This window comes from Lactuca virosa, chromosome 3, assembly GCF_052849685.1.
Source record: "Lactuca virosa cultivar CGN04683 chromosome 3, Lactuca_virosa_CGN04683_v6, whole genome shotgun sequence".
NCBI classification, from domain to species: Eukaryota; Viridiplantae; Streptophyta; class Magnoliopsida; order Asterales; family Asteraceae; genus Lactuca; species Lactuca virosa.
The window spans coordinates 254400889-254421686 of record NC_136428.1 but is presented as its reverse complement, the minus strand read 5'-3'; the positions used below and the strand labels follow the sequence as shown (position 1 = coordinate 254421686).

The 20798-nt window shown below is 35.8% G+C and overlaps 1 protein-coding gene and 1 long non-coding RNA gene across 8 annotated transcripts; one reads left to right on the top strand and one right to left on the bottom strand.

The window, feature by feature from the left end:
* Positions 1-1006: 1006 nt before the first annotated feature.
* On the bottom strand, positions 1007-4638 carry LOC145167137 (uncharacterized). Of its 7 annotated transcripts, none has more exons than XR_013740928.1 (8): positions 4188-4638; positions 3972-4117; positions 3715-3889; positions 3567-3648; positions 3224-3263; positions 2278-3130; positions 2061-2168; positions 1007-1227 (listed from the first exon to the last, which is right to left on the bottom strand). It is a non-coding gene; the product is annotated as an uncharacterized LOC145167137 (long non-coding RNA). The 7 variants fall into 7 exon arrangements; XR_013740927.1 differs by having other exon boundaries at positions 1007-1193; positions 4188-4637; XR_013740931.1 differs by lacking the exon at positions 1007-1227 and having other exon boundaries at positions 1774-2168; positions 2278-2435; positions 2997-3130; positions 4188-4632.
* Positions 4639-5931: 1293 nt separating this feature from the next.
* On the top strand, positions 5932-7542 carry LOC145167135 (plant viral-response family protein (DUF716)). The gene has a single exon (XM_079086233.1). It carries the CDS (start codon positions 6379-6381, stop codon positions 7372-7374), a length of 996 nt encoding a protein of 331 aa, XP_078942359.1. The 5' UTR covers positions 5932-6378; the 3' UTR covers positions 7375-7542.
* The last annotated feature ends 13256 nt before the right edge of the window (positions 7543-20798 follow it).

The following is a 20798-nucleotide window of genomic DNA, read 5'->3' as shown; positions in this document are numbered from 1 at the left end:
TTCAATATTAAAATAATATCTTTACTTCTACTTATAAAGTTATGTCTTTAACTTTTAAAATATTATAATTAATTTGTTAGATTTAATATGTTGTTGTATGTAAATCATTATCAATTTAAAGCTATAACTATGGAACAGTTAGGACAAAATACTTAAACTGTTAATTTAAATATAACATTATAGTGTCAACTTAAATATAAATTTAAGTTCCATTTAAAAAACCCAAGAAATATTTTGTGAATAGTTAAAAGTGATAAATTGTAAATGAAAAAACTAAATTATAATATCAATTTAACTAAAATATTTCCTAAAGATATTTGTATAATCGTTAAAAGTTTTCAAATAAGTAGTTTAAAATAACTTACAATAACAATAGTTAAAAGTAACTCTATATAAATGATTATATTGTTACCTTTGAAATAAAAAAAAACAATGTCTTATGTTTTAAATAATTATAATGATAGAAATTAAAACGTTAAGAAAATAAACTTTAAAAAATTAATTAACAATACAAAAACTATAAATAACATTAAGCCATATGTTATATTTAATTTTATTAATGAGTAACTTGCGGGTAGAAGTCATTCAAATGATTGATGTTATACAGTTATAATAGATGTATATATTATCATATAATTCAAAATAATCAATATATTATATCAATTTAGTATACGAATTATTATATCAAATTTAACAACAACCTTATTGTTATATTTAAAAAAAACATATATTTGTAAAGATTTCAACTAATAGGTGTCTCTGCACAACGCGCGAACATTCGCCTAGTATATATATAAGGATAAAGGGAGTGATAACACTCCTAGCACCTTGCCACATCAGCTTTTTGAATGCCACCTCATCTTTTCTCCATTTAACATCTTATCTTAACATTTTGTAGGGAGTGGTAACACTCCTAAGCACTCCATTTTTTTTTCTTTTTCTAATTTAATTAAATTACTTTATTTTTAAACCACCAAGTGTCCAATTCAAATGTGAAAAAAAAATATAAACATCAAAATTTGTTTTCATCTGGGTCGTTAATAATATAATATAAGAAAAAAAATATTGTATTAACATTAATAAAAAAATTGAACATCATTTAAAAATTACTAACAAGAGAGTAATACAATCTGAGAAAAATTTCATTTGGTGGCTGTGGTGATCCGACGACGACGGTCGTCCGATTGCGGCGGCTGCGTCAAATAACAAACAAGAGAGTAATATAATCTGAGAAAAATATGGTGTTAGGTTCCTCCTAGATTTTTTTGTTTTAAATGGAGAATTGGGCTGACAAATATGCAAGTTTTTTTTTTTTTTTTTTTTAAAGAAGAATAATAACCAAATGATTTTTTTTAATCTGACTTTTTTTTTATCGCCAAACAAATGTTCATCCACTTGTTTAATTATTCCAAATACATTTATTTTTATAATTCTATTTATACTATTATTTTATGAAGTAAATTATACTATAGTATTTATTTTATCGAAAAACGTTTGAAAAAAACTTAGATAATAATAGGGTAAGTGAATTTTATTTGAATATAATAATATAGTAATAAAGTAATTTAATAATAATAATAATAACTAGGTGGGGACCCCCGCGTTGCGGGGTCGGATGCGACAATTTTTTCCGTTGTTTGTTCTTTGTAAATATCATTTGATCAACTATTTGTTTATAGTTTGAGTATCGTTATGGGGCAAGTCAAATTAAAAAACATACACTGTCCCAATTTACTGTACTGTGGCATATTTGAGTGCAGGGGCAAATTGGTCTTTCAACAAAATTGAAATATGAACAAAAAAAAACAAAGATTCAACATATACCAGAGGTGTCAGTTACATAGGGGTAGTTTAGTCACAAAACACCAAACAGCTATAAGTAGAAGTTGTTGAAGTAGAAATTGGTTGCTGCTCGCTTAGCTATGGTTTCTGTTATTTTTGACCTTATGGTTGTTTAGTCCAAAATTGGAAAAAGTCTTTTTTGGTCCTTGTTTTAAGCAAAACAACATGTACAACAAATTTTAAGTCCAAAAAATGTCTTTATAAACTTCTTAAAGTACCTGAAAAGCAATAACAGTAACTGTTCTTTCACCAATGATGGAGCTCACGGTTGAAGATTTTCCAACTCGACCTTTCCCCATTACAATAATCGTTAACATGTCCCTTTTCTGTAACATTGCATTAAATAAGGAATTGGTAACGTTAATTTGTATAATATTTCTTATAATGCGAGTCTAGTGACTAAATACATAAAGGGAATTAGGGAAAGAATTAGACCTTCACTTTTAGTTTTCCCAACAGTTTTAGCAACTTGTCATTAGTGTCAGTAGGAAAATGTTGAATCTCAATCCCTTCGCAGATAAACTAAGCCACCATGGAAACTGTTCTAAGGAAAACGTAATTAAACGACTATAGAAAGTCAATTATGTATAAGCCTGCAACCCAAAAGCAGCAAATTCAAAAGCAATACTAAATTACATTCACTTTTGTGAGATTCCATTAATATTTAATAATTATAGTTCAAAATTTATTGAACCCCAAAGATTAACCAACCTTCAAACACAAAGCGTGTGAAATCAAGTGTATGATCAAAACAAACCTTATCTACGTTTCCACATTAATCATTTCAATAATCCAAATAGCTAAAAAAATTCACATTGAGCATATAGAAATTTCAACCAAACCAAAAATCAGAATGACGCTGTTAACCAAACTTCAAACACAAAACCTGTGAAATCAAGTGTATGATCAAAAGTTCAAAACAAAGTTAATCTACATTTCCACATTAACCATTTCAATTATCCAAACAGGCAAACAACTAAAAAAAATTACACAGCTGCGAAGTAGAAATCACAAAAAATTACATTCCAAAATCAGAAATTAGAAAAAAGATATCAATGATTAGATATTAAGAGCCTTTGAACATAAGCTACAATCTGATTATTGTCGGTTGCTTACTTAACAAAATCATGGATACAACACTTCATCTAGTTTACCTTAAGGTCCAACCTTGAAACTGGCGATTACAAATTCTTGAGGTTGCTGTAGAATATATGGAGAATATATACTGGTGGAAAGGCCCTGATCGGGTATGACTCACAGGGACTCCGAAAACAGACCCGCCAAAGTACTGTAGGATATGGAAAATCGTAAGTATCAATTCATCTATACTTGCAGATTTCCATGAAAAATGAAAATATGGTTAACTATTGAAGAGTTTTACCTATTTACCCTTAAGATATTTTGGCAGCATTTCACATCACCTGTTGGGTTCAAAATGCAAAGGTATTTTGCATATTTAAAAATGAGAAATCAATTAACAACATAATTGTAATTTAAATCATACATATTTGAAATTTTACCCAAATCCAGTATATAGTCTACAAAGATAAATGTTAGATATACTGATACAACATTCTAAATAAACAATAAAAGCTATTTTATTTTGTAATAGAAATATTGTGAGAAATAAGAGGGAAGAAAAAAAAGCATTTTTAACTGAAAATGAGCTCCTAGAAAGAGGCATTCTGCCTATGGTTAAATGACAGAAGCACCAAACATCTTACCTCAACCAACTGAGTAAGCGTAATCCTTCCAGCCCCATCTGTAGCAGCTTTGTCTCTCTTTCAATTTTCTGCTCCATGTACCCTGTTCCTTACAAAATGAACATTAAAGTTGGCTGGTAAATATAACTGAATGTTGAAACAATCATACCCAGAAGAAGGACTAAAAATCATAAAGCACGTCATCCTTCCAGCCCCATCTGCATCAGCTTTGTTTCTCATCACATTGTTCAGGTCATATGACCTTTTTTCAACATTGAATTTCATCATATCATCAATAAACAACTACAGAAATACTTATACAAGAACAAAATCGATGATTGTTACTGAAAAAAAAAAAGAATAGGATATCAGAATGACCTGAAACTGAAACATTTGTTAACTTTTGTAAGAAGATTAAGCCCTAACCTTCAGCTTTGATTTGGGGTTGACAATCGGTCTCAGAATCTGGTAGGAAGCGAGAATCGAAGAGAAAGCACTGAATCACCATATCCTTCGTTAAGTTTGAATCGCCCCCGGAGCGCTGGAGCCACCCGACCCGCCACCTTGCTTACCTACAATTTACAGAAAACAATAAAGAAGACATGGATAAATGAAGAGAATAAAAGAAAATCGAAAACTAACCTTGATGAAATTGAGGTGTGATTTCCAGAGATCATATGCCAGCAATCGATTCAGGACAGTATAGAAGAAACAGAATACGCGAAATCGAGGTTTGTGCTTGCGAAATGAAAGCGATAAGTGTGTTGGGTGTAGTTGTTGCTGCTGCCGCCGACGAACTCCATCTGCCGCCGCCGCTGCTTCTACTATCGCAGGTAAAAATCGTCGGCCTCCCCTCGTTGATTTCCCGGTGATTGATCAGGCGAAACCAAGAGACCTATCGAGGTGGGTGACGATGGGTTAGCAACATCTCATACCTTCAATATGGGTTTTGGACTCGTTAAGATTTGGATAAGGACGGTGGAAGGAAGAAACGGGAAGGATCGACTAACTACGGGTGTGGGGATAAAATAACCGGCAAACCGGAACTATTCATAAAGATGGTCGAGCAGCGAACCCCGATCAACATTAACGTAGTTAAAGTGACCCACAAACAAAAATAGAAGGACCGGAAATGTAATTTAAGGGGCCAAAGTTGGCTAAAATGTCTCAGGTTTACTGTTAAAACTTTTTACAACTTTAATATATATATATATATATATATATAATAATAATAATAATAATAATAATAATAATAATGTAATAATTAAATCATATAGTAATGAAATGATTAGAATATAATAAGCTATAGGATAGGGTTCATTAGACTAGAGTGGACTAAAGTGGAGTGTCCATAACACCACCCATATTTTTATAACTCTAGAAAACAATTAATTATAATAAATTCACAAATAAAAGAAAACATTACTTTATAGATTTCTTAACTTCAAAACCATGTGCTGGTTTTACTTTAATAGTAACTGTTATTGCTTATTTACTTTTAATTACAAAACCAAACTAACAAAAAGAATGGAGAAGATGAGTACTCATAAAAAAAAGTCAGAGAGAATAGAGAGATTGAAGCAGTCAATGGCGATTTGAACCGACTTTCACCGGAGAATAGAGTGGAGATGGCAGCGACTTCGGGCGATAAATGACGAAAATGACCACAAACTATTGAAACCTGGTCCGAAAAAGAAAAATCACCAAGTTCGGTGTATTACCGGCGAAGCAAAGCTAGCACGTACCAACACCGGTGACAATAGAGTAACCGGCGCTGACGGAGATTTGTGGAGGACGGCGGCTGCTTCCGGTGAACAAAAAAACATTTAATGTTTGTTTTTTAGGGTTTATTTTTTTGCCTCTTTCACTCTTAAAATCGATCTGTCATCTTATTGTTTTCCAAACTTAAATATAGAAATTAAAAAGTTGTTTGTTCACCATCTTTTATATATCTAAATTTTGCTGTGTATGGTATATGTCCGATGTTGTTGATCAAAACATTGCTTCCAATCACATTGCTTCTTCAATGTCTCTCTTCTCGCCAAACATCCAACGGGTCTCAAGTAGCAAGCCCCCTAGCGAGTGCTAGGGGGCGGTGTTTCAACATTGCTAGCGACCCTGACGAGCTCCGATGACGATGCCACTCCTCTTAGTCTAATGGCTCTATTTTATTATACCGGAACATAAAACGGCTACAATGGGTCAATTAATATCAATTTTATGTCAATGAAAAAAAATAATAATAAATAAAATAAAACCTAATAGTTGGTTTGGCTCGGATAACAATAATCATTTCCTTTATCTCCAAAAATTCACATGAATATTCCTTTCTAGTTCTTTTCTTTTCTTTCCAATAAATAAACTCTCTTTCCAGATCTTTCCGCTTCTCCTCTTTTCTTTTGATTAATTAAACTCCTGAGTAATGTAAAGTTCTTATTGTTAGAAACATTTTGATTTTCATTTATTTTTTAACAAAATTAACTCTCAGCTCGTTTGCAGTAAAAACAAACAATTGATTCATGCAACATCATCATCATCTGGATTATCAGTGTTCATTCTCCTAATACTTTTTTATATCATTCTAGTTGCCGGTGGCGGTGGTGGTAAGCCGGTAATGGCGGTGTATTCCCCGTAGGCAACGAAGAAGAGTTCCCAATTCCAATACGACAGGCGGACAGCGGAGAACAGATTCATGTTCTCTCTCTTCGTTCATATTTGACTTTGACTTTCAAAACTCGAGAATTACACCAAGCCAACCCTGGGAAGAAAAACCCCAATCTCATATCAAATTCCTCCTCCATTTTCTTTATCATTTCAACGAAGATCGGTAACAATGGCAGGACTCTTCACTTACGCTATCGGCGGCGGCGGATTGTTCCTCATCGGCGCTTCTGAATCCATAATCTCAACCTCCGAAACCCTAGAGCAAATATCTCAAATGTCATCTCTCTCATCACCCGCGCTTCCATCATCAACTACTCGATCGAAATCGAGCTCTTTCGTTACATCGTTAATCTTCTTCACGATCTCTCTCGTTTCCTTCTTATTCATCTTAAATTCGTTAATTTCTATAATCGATGGTATAAAATCAAAAGATCAAACGGGCGTTGTTCTTCAATTGGAGGTAATATCAATTTCCGCTTTGTTCTTTCTCTTCTCTGTTTTAGGTATATTAACAAATCTTAGAAATTCATTCCAATTCCCATCATCAATCCTCAACGTTCTCTGTCTGTTTGGTTTCGTCGAAGAATTCTTTCTGTTTTACATCCAGAAGAAAGATCCAGATGGGATCGAGAATCGTTACTATGATCTACTCCTTGTTCCAATCTGTATCTGTATCGTCTCCACACTTCTCGAACTCAGAACCCCAAAATCAAACTATTCTAGGTTAGGGCGAGGAGTTGGTTTGGTTCTGCAAGGGATGTGGTTTGTTCAAATGGGGATTTCGTTCTATTCGAGCTCCATCACAAATGGTTGCTTCATGCGTGAAAAGAGTAGAGGAAATTTTACAATCAGATGTAAAGGACACCCTGAGTTTCATAGAGCTAGAGCCATTGCTACCCTGCAATTCAATTGTCATCTTGCACTTCTTGTGTGTTTCGTTGCTGGAGTTTATAGTTTACTTAGCAGAAAACATGGCGTGAGCAATGAATCAATGCAATATAAACCACTCGGAGCTGAGATGCTGCATCTGGATCATGCTCAGTTTACTTTGGATAGTGAAGACGATGAAGATGATAATCTTAAAGATGATGGAAAAGTGTTAGTCGAGAAGAAGCTTGATTTAGTGCAAGAAAGAACAGCCAATGGCTATGGTTCTCACCCTTGAGGTAATTCCACATGCATATGTTGATTTTGTAGCAGTTTTCTAGAGATAGATTAGAGACACAATGTGGTTCATGAATCATGATGTTCTTTTGTTTAATAATGTTTTAAGTTTGGTTTCAGAATTTACACATCTAAATACATAATTTTTTGTTCATTTGGACTTTGATTATGTTCTTGTGTTTGTTTATGGATCTTGGTTATATTGTTCAAAAGGCATAGCATTTTTGTTCATCTATTTGTTCCATTCGATTATTGACACATCTAATCCTGTTTTTGCACTTGGTATGCATAATTACTTTTCTTACGGATTTTTTTTTTGTTTTTGTTTTATATTTTTTATGCTAATAATGGTTCTGATTTTACCCAAACTTAATATTTTTTAATTTACATCCATGTGGTATGATAATTGTCATATCAATCCCTTTGTAGCTATCGTATGTTTATCATTATATACTTGAGTAAAAAAGTATTTATGTTGTGTTTATCTTGTGTACATTCATCTAAAAGCAAAGAAAAAACAAATTATTAGATTTGAATTTTTATATATCAAATGAAGGAAAAATTACATAGTAACAAAAAGAAATAACAGACATGATTGAAACAAATCTACACGACTTCCTTATCCAATCCACTCAAAGTTAAGTTGTACATCTGATGTTAATAGAAGAAAGAGTTATATGAATAGAGATGAAGGGTTATCTACTAAGGTCGATCTAAAACTCAAAGGAACAGAACTATAACACACAAAATCGCTGACATCGACATTTTTTTAACCATTTTCACCACGTAAAATATTCAAACTTGCAATCCATTTTGACAATTTTCGTTGTGACAACAATCATAGATGCAATCGCACACTAAAAACAATCAAAATTAACACATGATGTTGAATTAAAGCTCTCATTTATAACCTTCAGAAGAACACGAATGCAGATTTCAATTTTGGGCATCACTCCATATGCTTATATTATCAAAATCATTGACATCTTTCATAAGAATTGCAAGTTTTTTAATTTTTGAGGACCACCTCAGCAAAAGTAGTGATTTTTTTTGTCATATGAGCACCATTTCTAGAATTTCAATTTAGAGTATCAACTCGTATTCATGCTTAAAATAAGATAAAAAATCAATGAAACAACGACTAAGTTAACTACGATTTCAAGAATTTCAATTCTAGAGTAAGCTGTTTCTGAGATGACCAAATCATTTGCGACAGGGACATAAACGTCCTCATATGTAGAAGCTAAACTCATGGCAACTAAACCAACCAATTGGTTATAATCCCACTTTGTGTTCTTTTAATTCTCTTTCTATCTTGCATGATCCAAATGATCGTATATCTATCTGCTAGTCTCACCAAAGCTCTGCATAATAGGCAAATTCTTTCCCTTCGAAACCTGATTTTCAAACAACTTCAAATATAAAAATTAAAAATATATATATATGATTCTAAAACATAGCCTTCACAAAATATATGTTTATAGTGTAACAAAGTTTATCATTTCTACCAAATATTCCAAAAATTTAAATGCGAATGGGAACACTAATAAACTTGTTCTTTTACCAAAATGAAGAGAGATTCCAACTATAATGCTTCATGTGGTTTAATATAATTTAGTTATTGAAGAAATATATTGTGTTTTATAGACAAAAGCGACACCAAGGAGTGAAATTTCATGTTATATATGCAAATATGTTTTTTTTTAAAATTCACAAATGGTTAATTTCCATGTTAAATGGATTCTTAGTTTATAATAAAATATTTTTGTTCCATACTTCCAGTACCACCCCTGATGATTCTTAGTAGTTTGATATGCAAATTCAAAATAAACAAAGAAATGAACAAGACAATGAAACAAACTCAAATGTTAAACTCCATGCTTTTGAGAGGAAATGATCTCTCTCTGATAGCTTTTACTACACAATTCTTCGCTACCTTCTCAACCAAACCTGGGAGACTAAATACTAGACAAAAACAAAAAGCAAATACCCTCCAACACCGTAGTGTCCTTGGGGACAGAACTGACACAGAAGGATAATGCTCACAACAAAAATAAAGACCAATCAAAATGAAAGGAATACTCCCTCCCACGATTCTAACTGTTGGCTCACTGATTTGGGCTTGTCCTCTCTTTGGGCTTCATGGACCTTCTTTGATAGACTAAGAATGGTTTGGGCTTATCAATATCGGTGACCCAAAATTTGACCTTGTCCTCAAGGTCGAATCCTGGAAATTGCAGCTTGAATTTTTCATAGTCCTCCCATGTTGCTTCAGCTTTAGAAGTTCCTTATCATTGGATGAGTATTTCTAGCTCTCCCATGTTGCTTCCTTTCTTGAGTCTAGCCCTTTTTGAACTCCGCGGGTTGAACTACAAGCTCCAAATCACCATTCAATTGTGTTGGTAATGGGGAGGGGGTAAGAGGAACACCAAAAGCAGGCCTTAGTTGAGATACATGAAATATCGGATGGATCACGGCTTTTCGGGCAATTCCAGCTTATAAGCAACCTTCCCGACCTTTCCAATAATCTTGAAAGGACCATAATAACGAGCATCCAACTTCTCATAACGCATGCTAGTCAAACTCTACTATCGGTAGGGCTTCAATTTTAGATCAACCATATCTCCCTCTTAGAATTGCATATCTCTCCTGCCTTTGTTTGCTTGAGTTTGCATTTTCTGTTGAACTCGAATTAAGTTGGCCTTCAAATCATCCGGGATGGCATCATGATCTTCCAACATATTGTCCAAAGCATCTAGGACAGTGATTTGCCCTTCATATCACATAATTGGTGGGAGATCACGACCATACAGAGCACGAAAAGAGATGCATTTGGTAGAGGAATGGAATGACGTATTATACCAGAACTCGACCCATGCTAAGCTTCGAGACCATTGCTAGGGTATTTTGGAACAGAAACACCGAAGATATGTTTCAATACATCGGTTTACCACCTTAGACTGCCCGTCCGTTTGCGGGCGGTATGCGGTTTTCCGTTTCAGCTAGACTCCATGTAATCTGAACAACTCCATCAAAATTGGCTCAAGAAAATCCGATCTCTATCACTCATGATAGATTTTGGCAACCCATGAAGCCGAACGACTTCCTTTTTGAATACTTGGGCCACCATTGATGTTGTGAAGGGATGTTGGAGGTGTATAAGTGAGCATACTTGCTTAGCTGGTCTACCACCACCCAAATGGTGTCCCAGTTATCTAATTTTGGCATCCCTTCTATTAAGTCCATAGTGACTTTATCCCATGTGTTATAAGGAATCGGAAGAGGTTGTAAGACGCCTACTCGTGAAAGGGTACTATGTCTGTGTTGTTGACAAACGAATCACTCTTTCACGTACTTGCTGATATCGACTATCATCCCGGATCAATAGAGTTCAGTCATGATGCTTTGGTAAGTCTTCTTTTCTTTCAAGTGTCCACCACCTGGAGAGTCATGGAACTCCTTGATGATGGTTGGGATCGACTTTGTTTTTGAGGGCACTACCAGCCTCCCCTTATACATCAATCTTTTCTTATAGACACTAAACCCCTTGTAGTTGTTTGGTTTCGTTTCTACCGCCAACTTGACTTTTCCAATAAATTCATCCTGTTTGATTTCTTCCTACAATTGATCCCAAAAACTCCACAGCCCACGAGGATAGCATTACACGTTGGTGGGGTTACTCAATGCGACAGGGCATCCGCCACATGATTACTAGCCCTGGTCTGATACTGAATTTCAAAAGTAAGACTCATCAACTTAGATACCCATCTTTGGTAGTCATTGCCTATCACTCGTTGTTCCAGAATGTGTTGGGTACAAAGTTCTCCATTAGATGACTAGTGAAGGCTTGGCTTGAGAAGACCCACTTGCACATATAGGATTAGATCCTTGTGACATGAGAGAGAGAGAGAGAGAGAGATAAGAGAGACTTGTTAGCACCTCTATATATAGTGGGTTGCATACCACTTGTAGAGTGTGCTTGAGAGATGTAGTTCATATAGAGTTTTGAGTGAGTTAATTATGTAGACTAGATCTAGTTCGTTTTTGTAATCTCCTCATGATAATAGAATACATGTTTTAGTACCCAAATCACTGTGTTCTTTGTGTTCTTACAATTCCACATGCCAAATCAAATGCTCATAATTCACTAAAGAATGTACTTGCGACTTAACTAATCGGTTCCAATAATAAAGCACCTTCCTAGGAGGTAGGGACGCCATTTCAAAACAGCCTTGACAATCGCCATTAATTCTTTCTCGTATATCGATTTTAGTCTTGCTTGTGTTCCCAAAGTGCTGCTATAAAACGCCACCGATCTATTCCCTTGCAACAAAACAACTCCCAGACCAAACCTAGAGGCGTCCGTCTCGACTACAAAGGTCTATGAGAAATCCGACATTACTAACACCGGAACTGAGGTCATTGCTTGTTTTAACCTTTCGAAAGCCTGCCCCGCATCCTCATTCCATTAGAATTTGTCCCGCTTTAACTAGTCCATCAAAGGGGTCGCTATATTAGCATAACCCTACGCGAACTTCCGATAGTATCCCGTAAGACCAAGGAATCCTCACAGTTCCTTGATGTTTTTAGGAGTTGGCCACTCTATCATAAATCGAATTTTGGACTCCTAGGCTGCCACCCCATATTTAGAGATCTCATGACCCAAGTAAGAGAGCTTTCGTTGGCCGAATTCACACTTTTTGAGGTTTAGGTAAAGCTGATTTTATTGTAAAACATCCATGGTAATCTCAACATGAGTGATGTGTAATTCTTTAGTCGGGCTATAGATCATAATGTCATTATAGAATACCAAAATGAACTTCCTTAAGTAAGGGCAAAACAAGTCATCCAACAATGATTGGAAGGTCGCAATAGCGCTAGTGAGACCGAACGACATGACTTTGTACTCGTAGTGACCGTTATGTGTGCGGAAAGCGGTCTTATGAGTATCTTTTGATCAGAATCTAATTTGGTGATACCCGGATCACAAGTCCAACTTGCTAAAAATAACAGACCCGTGCAGTTCATCAAGAAGCTCTTCAATCATGGAACTGGAAATTTATCGGGAACAATAGTTCGATTTAGGGCTCTGTAGTCCACATAGAATCTCTATGAATCGTCCTTCTTTTTCACCAGTTAACTGGACTCTAGTATAGGTTGTTACTTGTTTGAATTATACTTGCTTCGAGCATCTCTTTGATCATTCGTTCTATCTCTTCTTTTTTAAAATGAGGATACCTATAGGGTCTAATGCTGACTAGGGTGTGTTAGGGGCAGGATCCTCAAATCATATTTAGGATCCTTAATATCCTTGAAGTCTAAGGATCCTCAAAAATATCTCAGGATCCTGTTTATTATCACCAATATTTCCTAACACTTATAACGGCTATATTTTTCTTTCTTTTTCTCACATGTGTAGAATCAGTCAACACAAGTGTCAATCTCAATGGAGAACTACTTCAACCAAGCTTAAGACCCAGGAATACCAAGTCAAACACCATTCAAATACTTGTTCAAGGAGGATCCCAGAAATCTCAGACTTCTTGGTAATTAGCTTAGACTATATATAACACGTGTAAATCACACACTACACACACGATTAGCTATACCATTACACTTTTACTCATATTATCTTCATCATCTATGTAATCTCATATTAAATCCAATAAAAAGCAACAAGGCAGGTGATCATTATTACCTCCTAAGGTTTTATACCGGAGATCCTATAAAGGATCAATGGCTTTCCTTGTAAATCCCTTGTCTCACTTTGATCACTATTCTACACTTATATTACACTAACACCACAACCTCTCATACAATTTGGTTGATTTTCATTTGATTGATTTTTTACCAAAACAATTTGACACCCACCATGGGGCCGTGGTGTTCACAATCGTTCGAGAATCATGTCTACCCAACCAACCTTATCCTCTTACGCCATTTCTCCCATTTCCTCTATAAACCTTCCTCCACCTCCAGACAGAACTCCCAAGAAAACTTACGAGGCACCAGTGAAAAACACCTCTCTGGTCGCTACCCAAGGATTTCAAGATCCTCCTATACCGATTTCCAATAACGAGGTATTTTCTATGATGAAGAGATTGGAACGACAAGTCACTCAGCAACAGGAGGACAACAAGACGATACTCAAGGAAATGGAGAGAATGAGGGCGGAAATCCACAAACCGCAAGAAGCAGTACCCTCGATCTTACAACCCATGATCCTAAACTTTGACAATACAGGATCCTCAAGAAACCGTCGTGAGATAGGATCCTCAACACCAGCCCCTGCTCCCACTTGGGGTGCAACTCCAAAAGACAAAGCTCATATGATCTAGGATCCTGACAAAACCTTTGCTACTCCCAAAAACAAGGATCCTGGTAACTCCGTAAAAAATAATACTTTTAATGCTAACTCAATGGATGTTGATGCAGGAATAATCCCGATCATGGCCAAGGAACTTCAGCAGTTAAGGCAGATGATCTCAAGTGTGCCCGCGGTGGTCCAACCTATACCAGAAGTTTCCCCTACGAGCCACATGATCTTAAGATTTGCTCCGACGATTGCTGATACCGAAGTTCCAAAGCATTTCCAAACTCCCATAATGAAGCCTTACGATGGGACTACGGATCCTGAAAAACATGTGGCATAATACAGGGAAAGAATGAAGATCATCCCCATTCCCACACATTTGAAGGAAGCTTGTCTATGCAAGGGTTTTGGCTCGAGCCTCACAGGATCAGCCTTGAAATGGTTACAAAATGTTCCTCATTACTCTATGACTTCATTTACACATTTATTTAATATTTTAATAACCAATTTTCTTATAGTAGAACATTTGAAAATATCACTAGTGATCTCTATCGGGTGGTTCAGGATCCTAAGGAATCCCTTAGGGATTTCGTGAACAGGTTTGGCAGGGAAACTTTGAGTATCCCCAAAATTGACATGGCAACTGCCGTTGAAGCCTTCAAAATGGGCTTAAAGAAGGACTCTCCTTTCTATGAAGACCTTGTAATGACTCCATGCAAAAGAATGGATGAAGTAAGGAGCATAACACTAAAGTTCACAAGACTCGAAGAAGACAAGGAGATCCAAAATAGGAGCAACCCATTAAAATCATATGATAACCCCAATAGGAAGGCCGATTCCTTGGTCCAAATATCCTATAAATCCAAACCTTATTCCAAAACCAATCATCATAGGGTCAATGCCCTTGAAGATGAAGGGGAGGAAGAGGAATTTCATAAGATCACTGACTATTATTTTTGTGTGTATATTTCTGGTGTAATATTTGCTATGCAGGTTCTTGGCGACAAAGCAAGATGACCAAGAAAGGGAGAAAAATCCATCAACTTGAAAGATAAGTTCAAATGGTGTGCATACCACGAGGACTTTGGTCACATTACAGAAGATTGCATAGCCCACAGAAAGGAGATCAGTTATCTGCTAAGCAAGGGATACTCAAGGAGATACTTGGAAGAAGAAAAGAAAGATCCAAAGAAAAGGATTAGGATCCTCATAAGATCCTAGAAAAACCAGGATCTTCTCCTACGGATGCCAAGGTAATCAATGTGATCTCTGGAGGATTTGACATTTATGGTACCTCTTATTCTACAGCAAAAAGACATGGAAAAGTGTCGAAAATGGAGAAAGAAGAAAAGACTCAGAAGAATACGTCGATTACGAACGAAAAAGAGATTACATTCGACAAAACAAATAGAACAGACATCCATGACCCCACCACGATGGACTGGTGATCACTCTTTACATCGCCAACAATTTTGTCAGAAGGATCCTTGTCAACGGAGGATCCTCAGTCAACATCATACTCCTGGATGCTTTGAAAAGGACGGACATCCTTGGAACTGAAATAGTCAAAAGATCCTCAGTGCTAATAGGATTCAATGGTGAACACAAAGCATATGGTCGGCGAGATAAAGCTACCTATCTACATAGAGGGGGAAACTATATGTAATGCTTTTGTGTAATCGATACATTATCCTCCTATAATATTATACTAGGTGGACCATGAATCCATGATATGAAGGTTGTCCCATCAACATACCATCAATGTGTTAAGATGCCCACTCCATGAGGGACAATAAAGATCACATGTGATCAACAAGAATCCAAGGAGTGCTACAAAACCTCGATGAAATCTGCAACGATACCACGTCAAGCATAGTAATTAAATCAGGGGGCACGAGGTGTGCTAGAAACAAGAGAACATGATGTAAAGGAAGTTCCCTTGAACCTCGAGGATCTTAAAGCCAAAGTCCTCATAGGATCCTTAATACCAGAACAGGTCGATCAAAAACTAATAAAGTTCCTAAAAGATAGAAGCAAAATGTTTGCTTGGAAGCATGAGGATATGGCAGGTATAAAAAAATATTATAACTCATTAACTTGGCATTGATCCTTCTTTTAGACTAATACACCAAAAGAGAAGGAAGTTTGCGTCTGAAAGAAATAAAATCGTCTAAAAGAAGTAGAAAAACTTCTCAAAGCAGGGATGATCAAGGAAGTGAAGTTCCCAATGTGGCTAGCCAACGTGGTCATAGTAGAAAAGATGAATGGCAAATGGTGAGTATGTGTGGATTATACGGATCTCAACAAGGCTTGCCCTAAGGATCCTTTCCCCCTGCCACACATAGATTCCATGATAGATGCTACGACTGTCCATGAGCTGTTAATGTTCATGGATGCATCAGCAGGGTTCCATCAAATTCAAATAGAACCATCTGACCAGGAGGATACCGCGTCATAACCCCAGTAGGTATATATTGCTACAGTGATATTCCTTTTGGTCTTAAAAAATACAGGTGCAACATACCAAAGACTAGTTAATCGGATGTTCAAGTACAAACTGGGGGACACCATGGAAGTCTACATCGATGACATGGTGGTAAAATCAAAGAAAGGTGAGGATCACGCCAAGGATATTGAAGATGCCTTCAACATACTAGAAGAATACAACATGAAGCTGAATCCTTCCAAATGCCATTTTGGAATGAGATCAGGTAAGTTCCTTGGATACATGGTGACCAAAAGAGGAATAAAAGCAAGCCCAGAGCAAATAAAGGCCATCATCGATTTAAGATCCCCATCCTTGACAACGGATATTCAGAGACTAACAGGAAGAGTAGCATCATGAAATAGGTTCATTTCAAGATCCTCAGAAAGGTGCAAACCTTTTGATGACATCTTGAAGAATAACAAAAGGTTTGAGTGGACTAAAGAGCACGAAGATGCTTTTCAGGAACTTAAAAATTATTTAAGTTCTGAACCCTTGCTGGTGAAACCACTTGATGGGGAACCACTTCTCCTATACGTTTCAGTATCCTCTAATGCTGTAAGTGCTAGTTTAGCCAAGGATCTTAACGGGGACCAACATCTCGTATACTATGTAAGCAAAAGTCTCTTGGATCTTGAGACCAGGATGACAAAGTGGTCCATGAAGCTGAGCACCTATGACATCTAATATGAACCAAGATCAGAAATAAAATCAAAAGCACTAGTAGATTTTGTGGCTGATTTCAGTGATGATTTACAACCTGAAGCAGAGTTGGAAAACAAGGAACTCCAAAAAGAAGAAAGCATGGGAAGATGGACACTCTTCACTGATGGGTCTTCAAACTTTAGAGGAACAGGTTTAGGGATCATACTAAAATCGCCATAGGGGGACATCATACCCCAGGTAGTCAGCTGTGAAATCGATGCAACCAACAACGAAGCTGAATACAAAGCATTGATCATGGGATTATAGTTGGCCAAGGATCTTCATGTATTCGTTGACTCAGTATTATTAACTAATCACTTCAATGGATCCTATGCAGTAAAAGACGAAAGACTAGCACTATATCTCCAAATCATCAAAAATTGGCCTCCGAATTCGAAGCTTTCAGCCTAGGCCAAGTTCCCAGAGAAGAATACACTGAGGCAAATACACTAGATGTAACAACCCATTATTTCACGTCAAACATGACTTTTTGATAAATGATTATTTATAATAAATAATCTTATCTAAGTTGTATTATATGTCACAAGGTTTCCAAAAATATAAAGAACGCCAAAATCCGAGTTATAACGAAGAAGTTATGACCAATCGAAGATCCGCGACAGAACCGACACAACACTGTGCGACGTAAAAAGTGAGTTTACAATCAAATGATTTTTAGCCTTAAAAATCAAAATGAAAGTCGTAGAATACGTTAAACTGAGAGTTTAGATAAAAAGAACGTCCAAATCTGACTTCGTATGAGGCAGTTATGATTTTTCAAAGAATCGACATAGCAGTACACAACCCGAAACTTGAAATAAAGATCGAGTGATTTTTAGCCGAAACAACCTAAACAAGAATTGAAGATCTTGTCATTTGTAGTTGAACGGTAAAAAGACAGACGAAAACGGATGTCGTATGAAGAAGTTATGAATTTTTAACGGACTTTTCGTGTCCCGGCCTGTTAAAAATATAACTTTAAAAATAAAGTCAAAATTAGCCGACGGAGTCTAACCAAAAGTTGTTAAGCATGGTCTCACCTACGAGTAGATATAAAGAACGTAAAAAATGGAGCTCGTATGCAAAAGTTACGAATTTTTGAAGTTTGAAAAATAGGAGTACGCCCAGCGTACTCGGAGACAAGGTCAGCATTCAGCCACGTCGCCCTTCCTTCGCACATCGACACGCAACAGCCACGTCTGAGGCTCGGTTTCCGAACACGCGCCACGTAGCTTGTACGCCCAGCGTACCGAAGTTACGCCCAACGTACTCTGAGGTTTTAGCCAACTATAAAAGGAATGCGAGGTCTCTGGGTTTGGTTTACAAAAATCGAATCTCCTTTCATTCTAAATACCCTTCTAAGCCACTTTTATCCCCCCCTGAAGCCTCGGGAACACCCCTAACACCCGAAGAAAGCCCGGAGCCCCGAAGTTCTCGAGAAAATATTCTTTTCCGGTCGAAACTTTACCCGCATAGAGCCCGGTTTTTCATTAGAAACTCGCGATTTCTTCGAGAAAGATCATTTATAGAAACGAAACGCTGCCCAAATCACCACTTATCAGGTGAGTTCATACCCCTACATTTTCATGATTTTTAACTGTTTTAGGGGGGGGGGGGATACCAGTTGAACACAATGAAAATTGTGTTAATATCTAAAATACTTTTAATTTTTTTTTAAAAGTTCTTAAATTGTTATAATTATCAATAATTACATATTTATATATGTGTAAATTATATAATTTGGATTAAAAAGATTTAGAATATAGAATTTGACCTCATTTCCTGTTCCTTGTTTGGTTGTGGGCTTGGGGTAAAGTTATATAATTGAAGGTCTAATTAATCACAATTATATAAATATTACGTTTATATAAATATAAAATGGTTTTCTAACTGTTTGGTACTATTTGGTACAAACAGTGAACTTCCTGGAATAACAGTATTACCGATTCTTACCACAGTTAAACTATAATAGGTATAGTTTAGAGAACTCATTCATTGGTACTTAACAGAAATCAAATAGAGTACTTAACGGAAAACGAGTAGAAAACATTCTTCAGATCGAGTATTTATTTCCTAGTAACTTATCAATATTCTATACATAATCATCAATATAGCACTTGTGAGACTACCTTCACGTACTTATTTAAGTATAAAATAGAAGTCCTGAAAATTATAACCAGAGTCTCCATGAGTGAGAGCTTGACAATTGTGTATAGATCTATACAGGACTGACAATCCCGCACCAAAGCTGCTTGCAACAGCTAGGTCGGCAGACCTGTGGTGACAACTGTCGTACCATATTACGACGCCTGAAGAACGTCGTGTTCAGGCGATCCTAGGTCATCAAGCATGGTTATAATAACTCACAATTTGGTATTGAATTTAATGATTAGTGTATGAATAAGTAAAACTTCACATAGTTTTATTTTTATAAAACTATAATACAATATTTACCAGTTTAAATATGGAAATACTATTTTCGTATTGGAAAACGTATTTTCTTTATGATTTTATGTAAACTATAATACATTATACCACTTAGAAACCAGAAACTTTCACCCTGTTTGCTTACCGTATAATACATCAGAAAATATAGGATTTTCTGGGGAAAAACATGTTTACCTTATCAAATAACGAGAAAACGGATTTGAGTTATAAACTAATACTTATGAACTCACCAGATTAAATGCTGATTCTCTCTTTCAAAATAACTTGTATTCTCAGGAATCCAGTAGACAGGTACACTCCCGGAGCTTTTGAGAAGACAGCCTAGTACCGTGTTGCGTCTTTTGTCTTTTACTATATCTACTTTTGATGTTGAACATCTAATGTTTGAACACTTATGTAAAAACTTATACATTATTAATGCAATGGTTGTTGTACTTTGATTACTATAATGCATGTGTTGTGATACTTGACATGACGTCCTCCGCCCTCGAACGTTTTCGCCGTTCTAGTTTGGGGGTGTGGCAGATTGGTATTAGAACATTGTTTATAGTGAACTCAGTTTGTCAGTCATAAAAGATATACAACTATAAACACATTGGGATAAAAACACTCTGACCAAGAGTTATACTTTAAAATATAACAATATTTTATAAAAACATAAGTACATGTAGAATATATATACTAGAACGAGTATCACAAGAAGAACAAAACAAAAGTATTTGGATGTTGGGCATTGTAGTTAAACCTGGACAGTTATGTAATCATATCTGGGATCAATATAGTCTGATCAACTATATTTATTTGAGATATGACCAACATGTGTTTGGGAGTGATTGTGGTGTTGCAACAAGTCTAAAACTTATCTAGTTACCAGAAGAATACTAGAACCAAACATAAAGTTTAAAATACTATAGGAGTATTTTATGATGCTATAACCACAAAACTAGAAACTTATCAACTTCTTATATCTAGAAGTTCAATAATCAAACATATAATTAAAATACTATAGAAGTATTTTAGATACCATAAATAACTTTAGGGAATTGTTAAAAAGACCTTTTGTGGTAGGTCTATAATTACTAAGTGTATACATTAAAGTTATATATAGTTGAGATTTTATAAACTTAGAATAGGTGATTTTCACTCTACTTTTTTTTCCTTGTTTGGATGTGGTTTTAGAGTAGGATCACTTATTCAAAGGTTTATTTGATCTGGATTGTAGGGTTTCATAGCACTCCATGGATGATGGCAATGGGCCCCTTGATGAAGTGTAGGTTAAAAGCCCAAGACTTGTCTTTTCCCTATAAATAGTCATGTATTATTCATTATTAGGGTTAAGAGTGAGGCAAAATGTAGCCGCCACGTTGTAAGGTTTCTTGTAGAGTTAGATTCTCATTCCTTAAAGTGTAATCTATTCCTCATAGTTGAATAAATCGAGTGATCATTCGACATATCTTCATATTTGTGTTTGTTC

What these genes read in the sequence shown, in the direction of transcription:
- LOC145167135 (XM_079086233.1), top strand. Translation starts at nt 6,379, where the DNA reads ATGGCAGGACTCTTCACTTACGCTATCGGCGGCGGCGGATTGTTCCTC.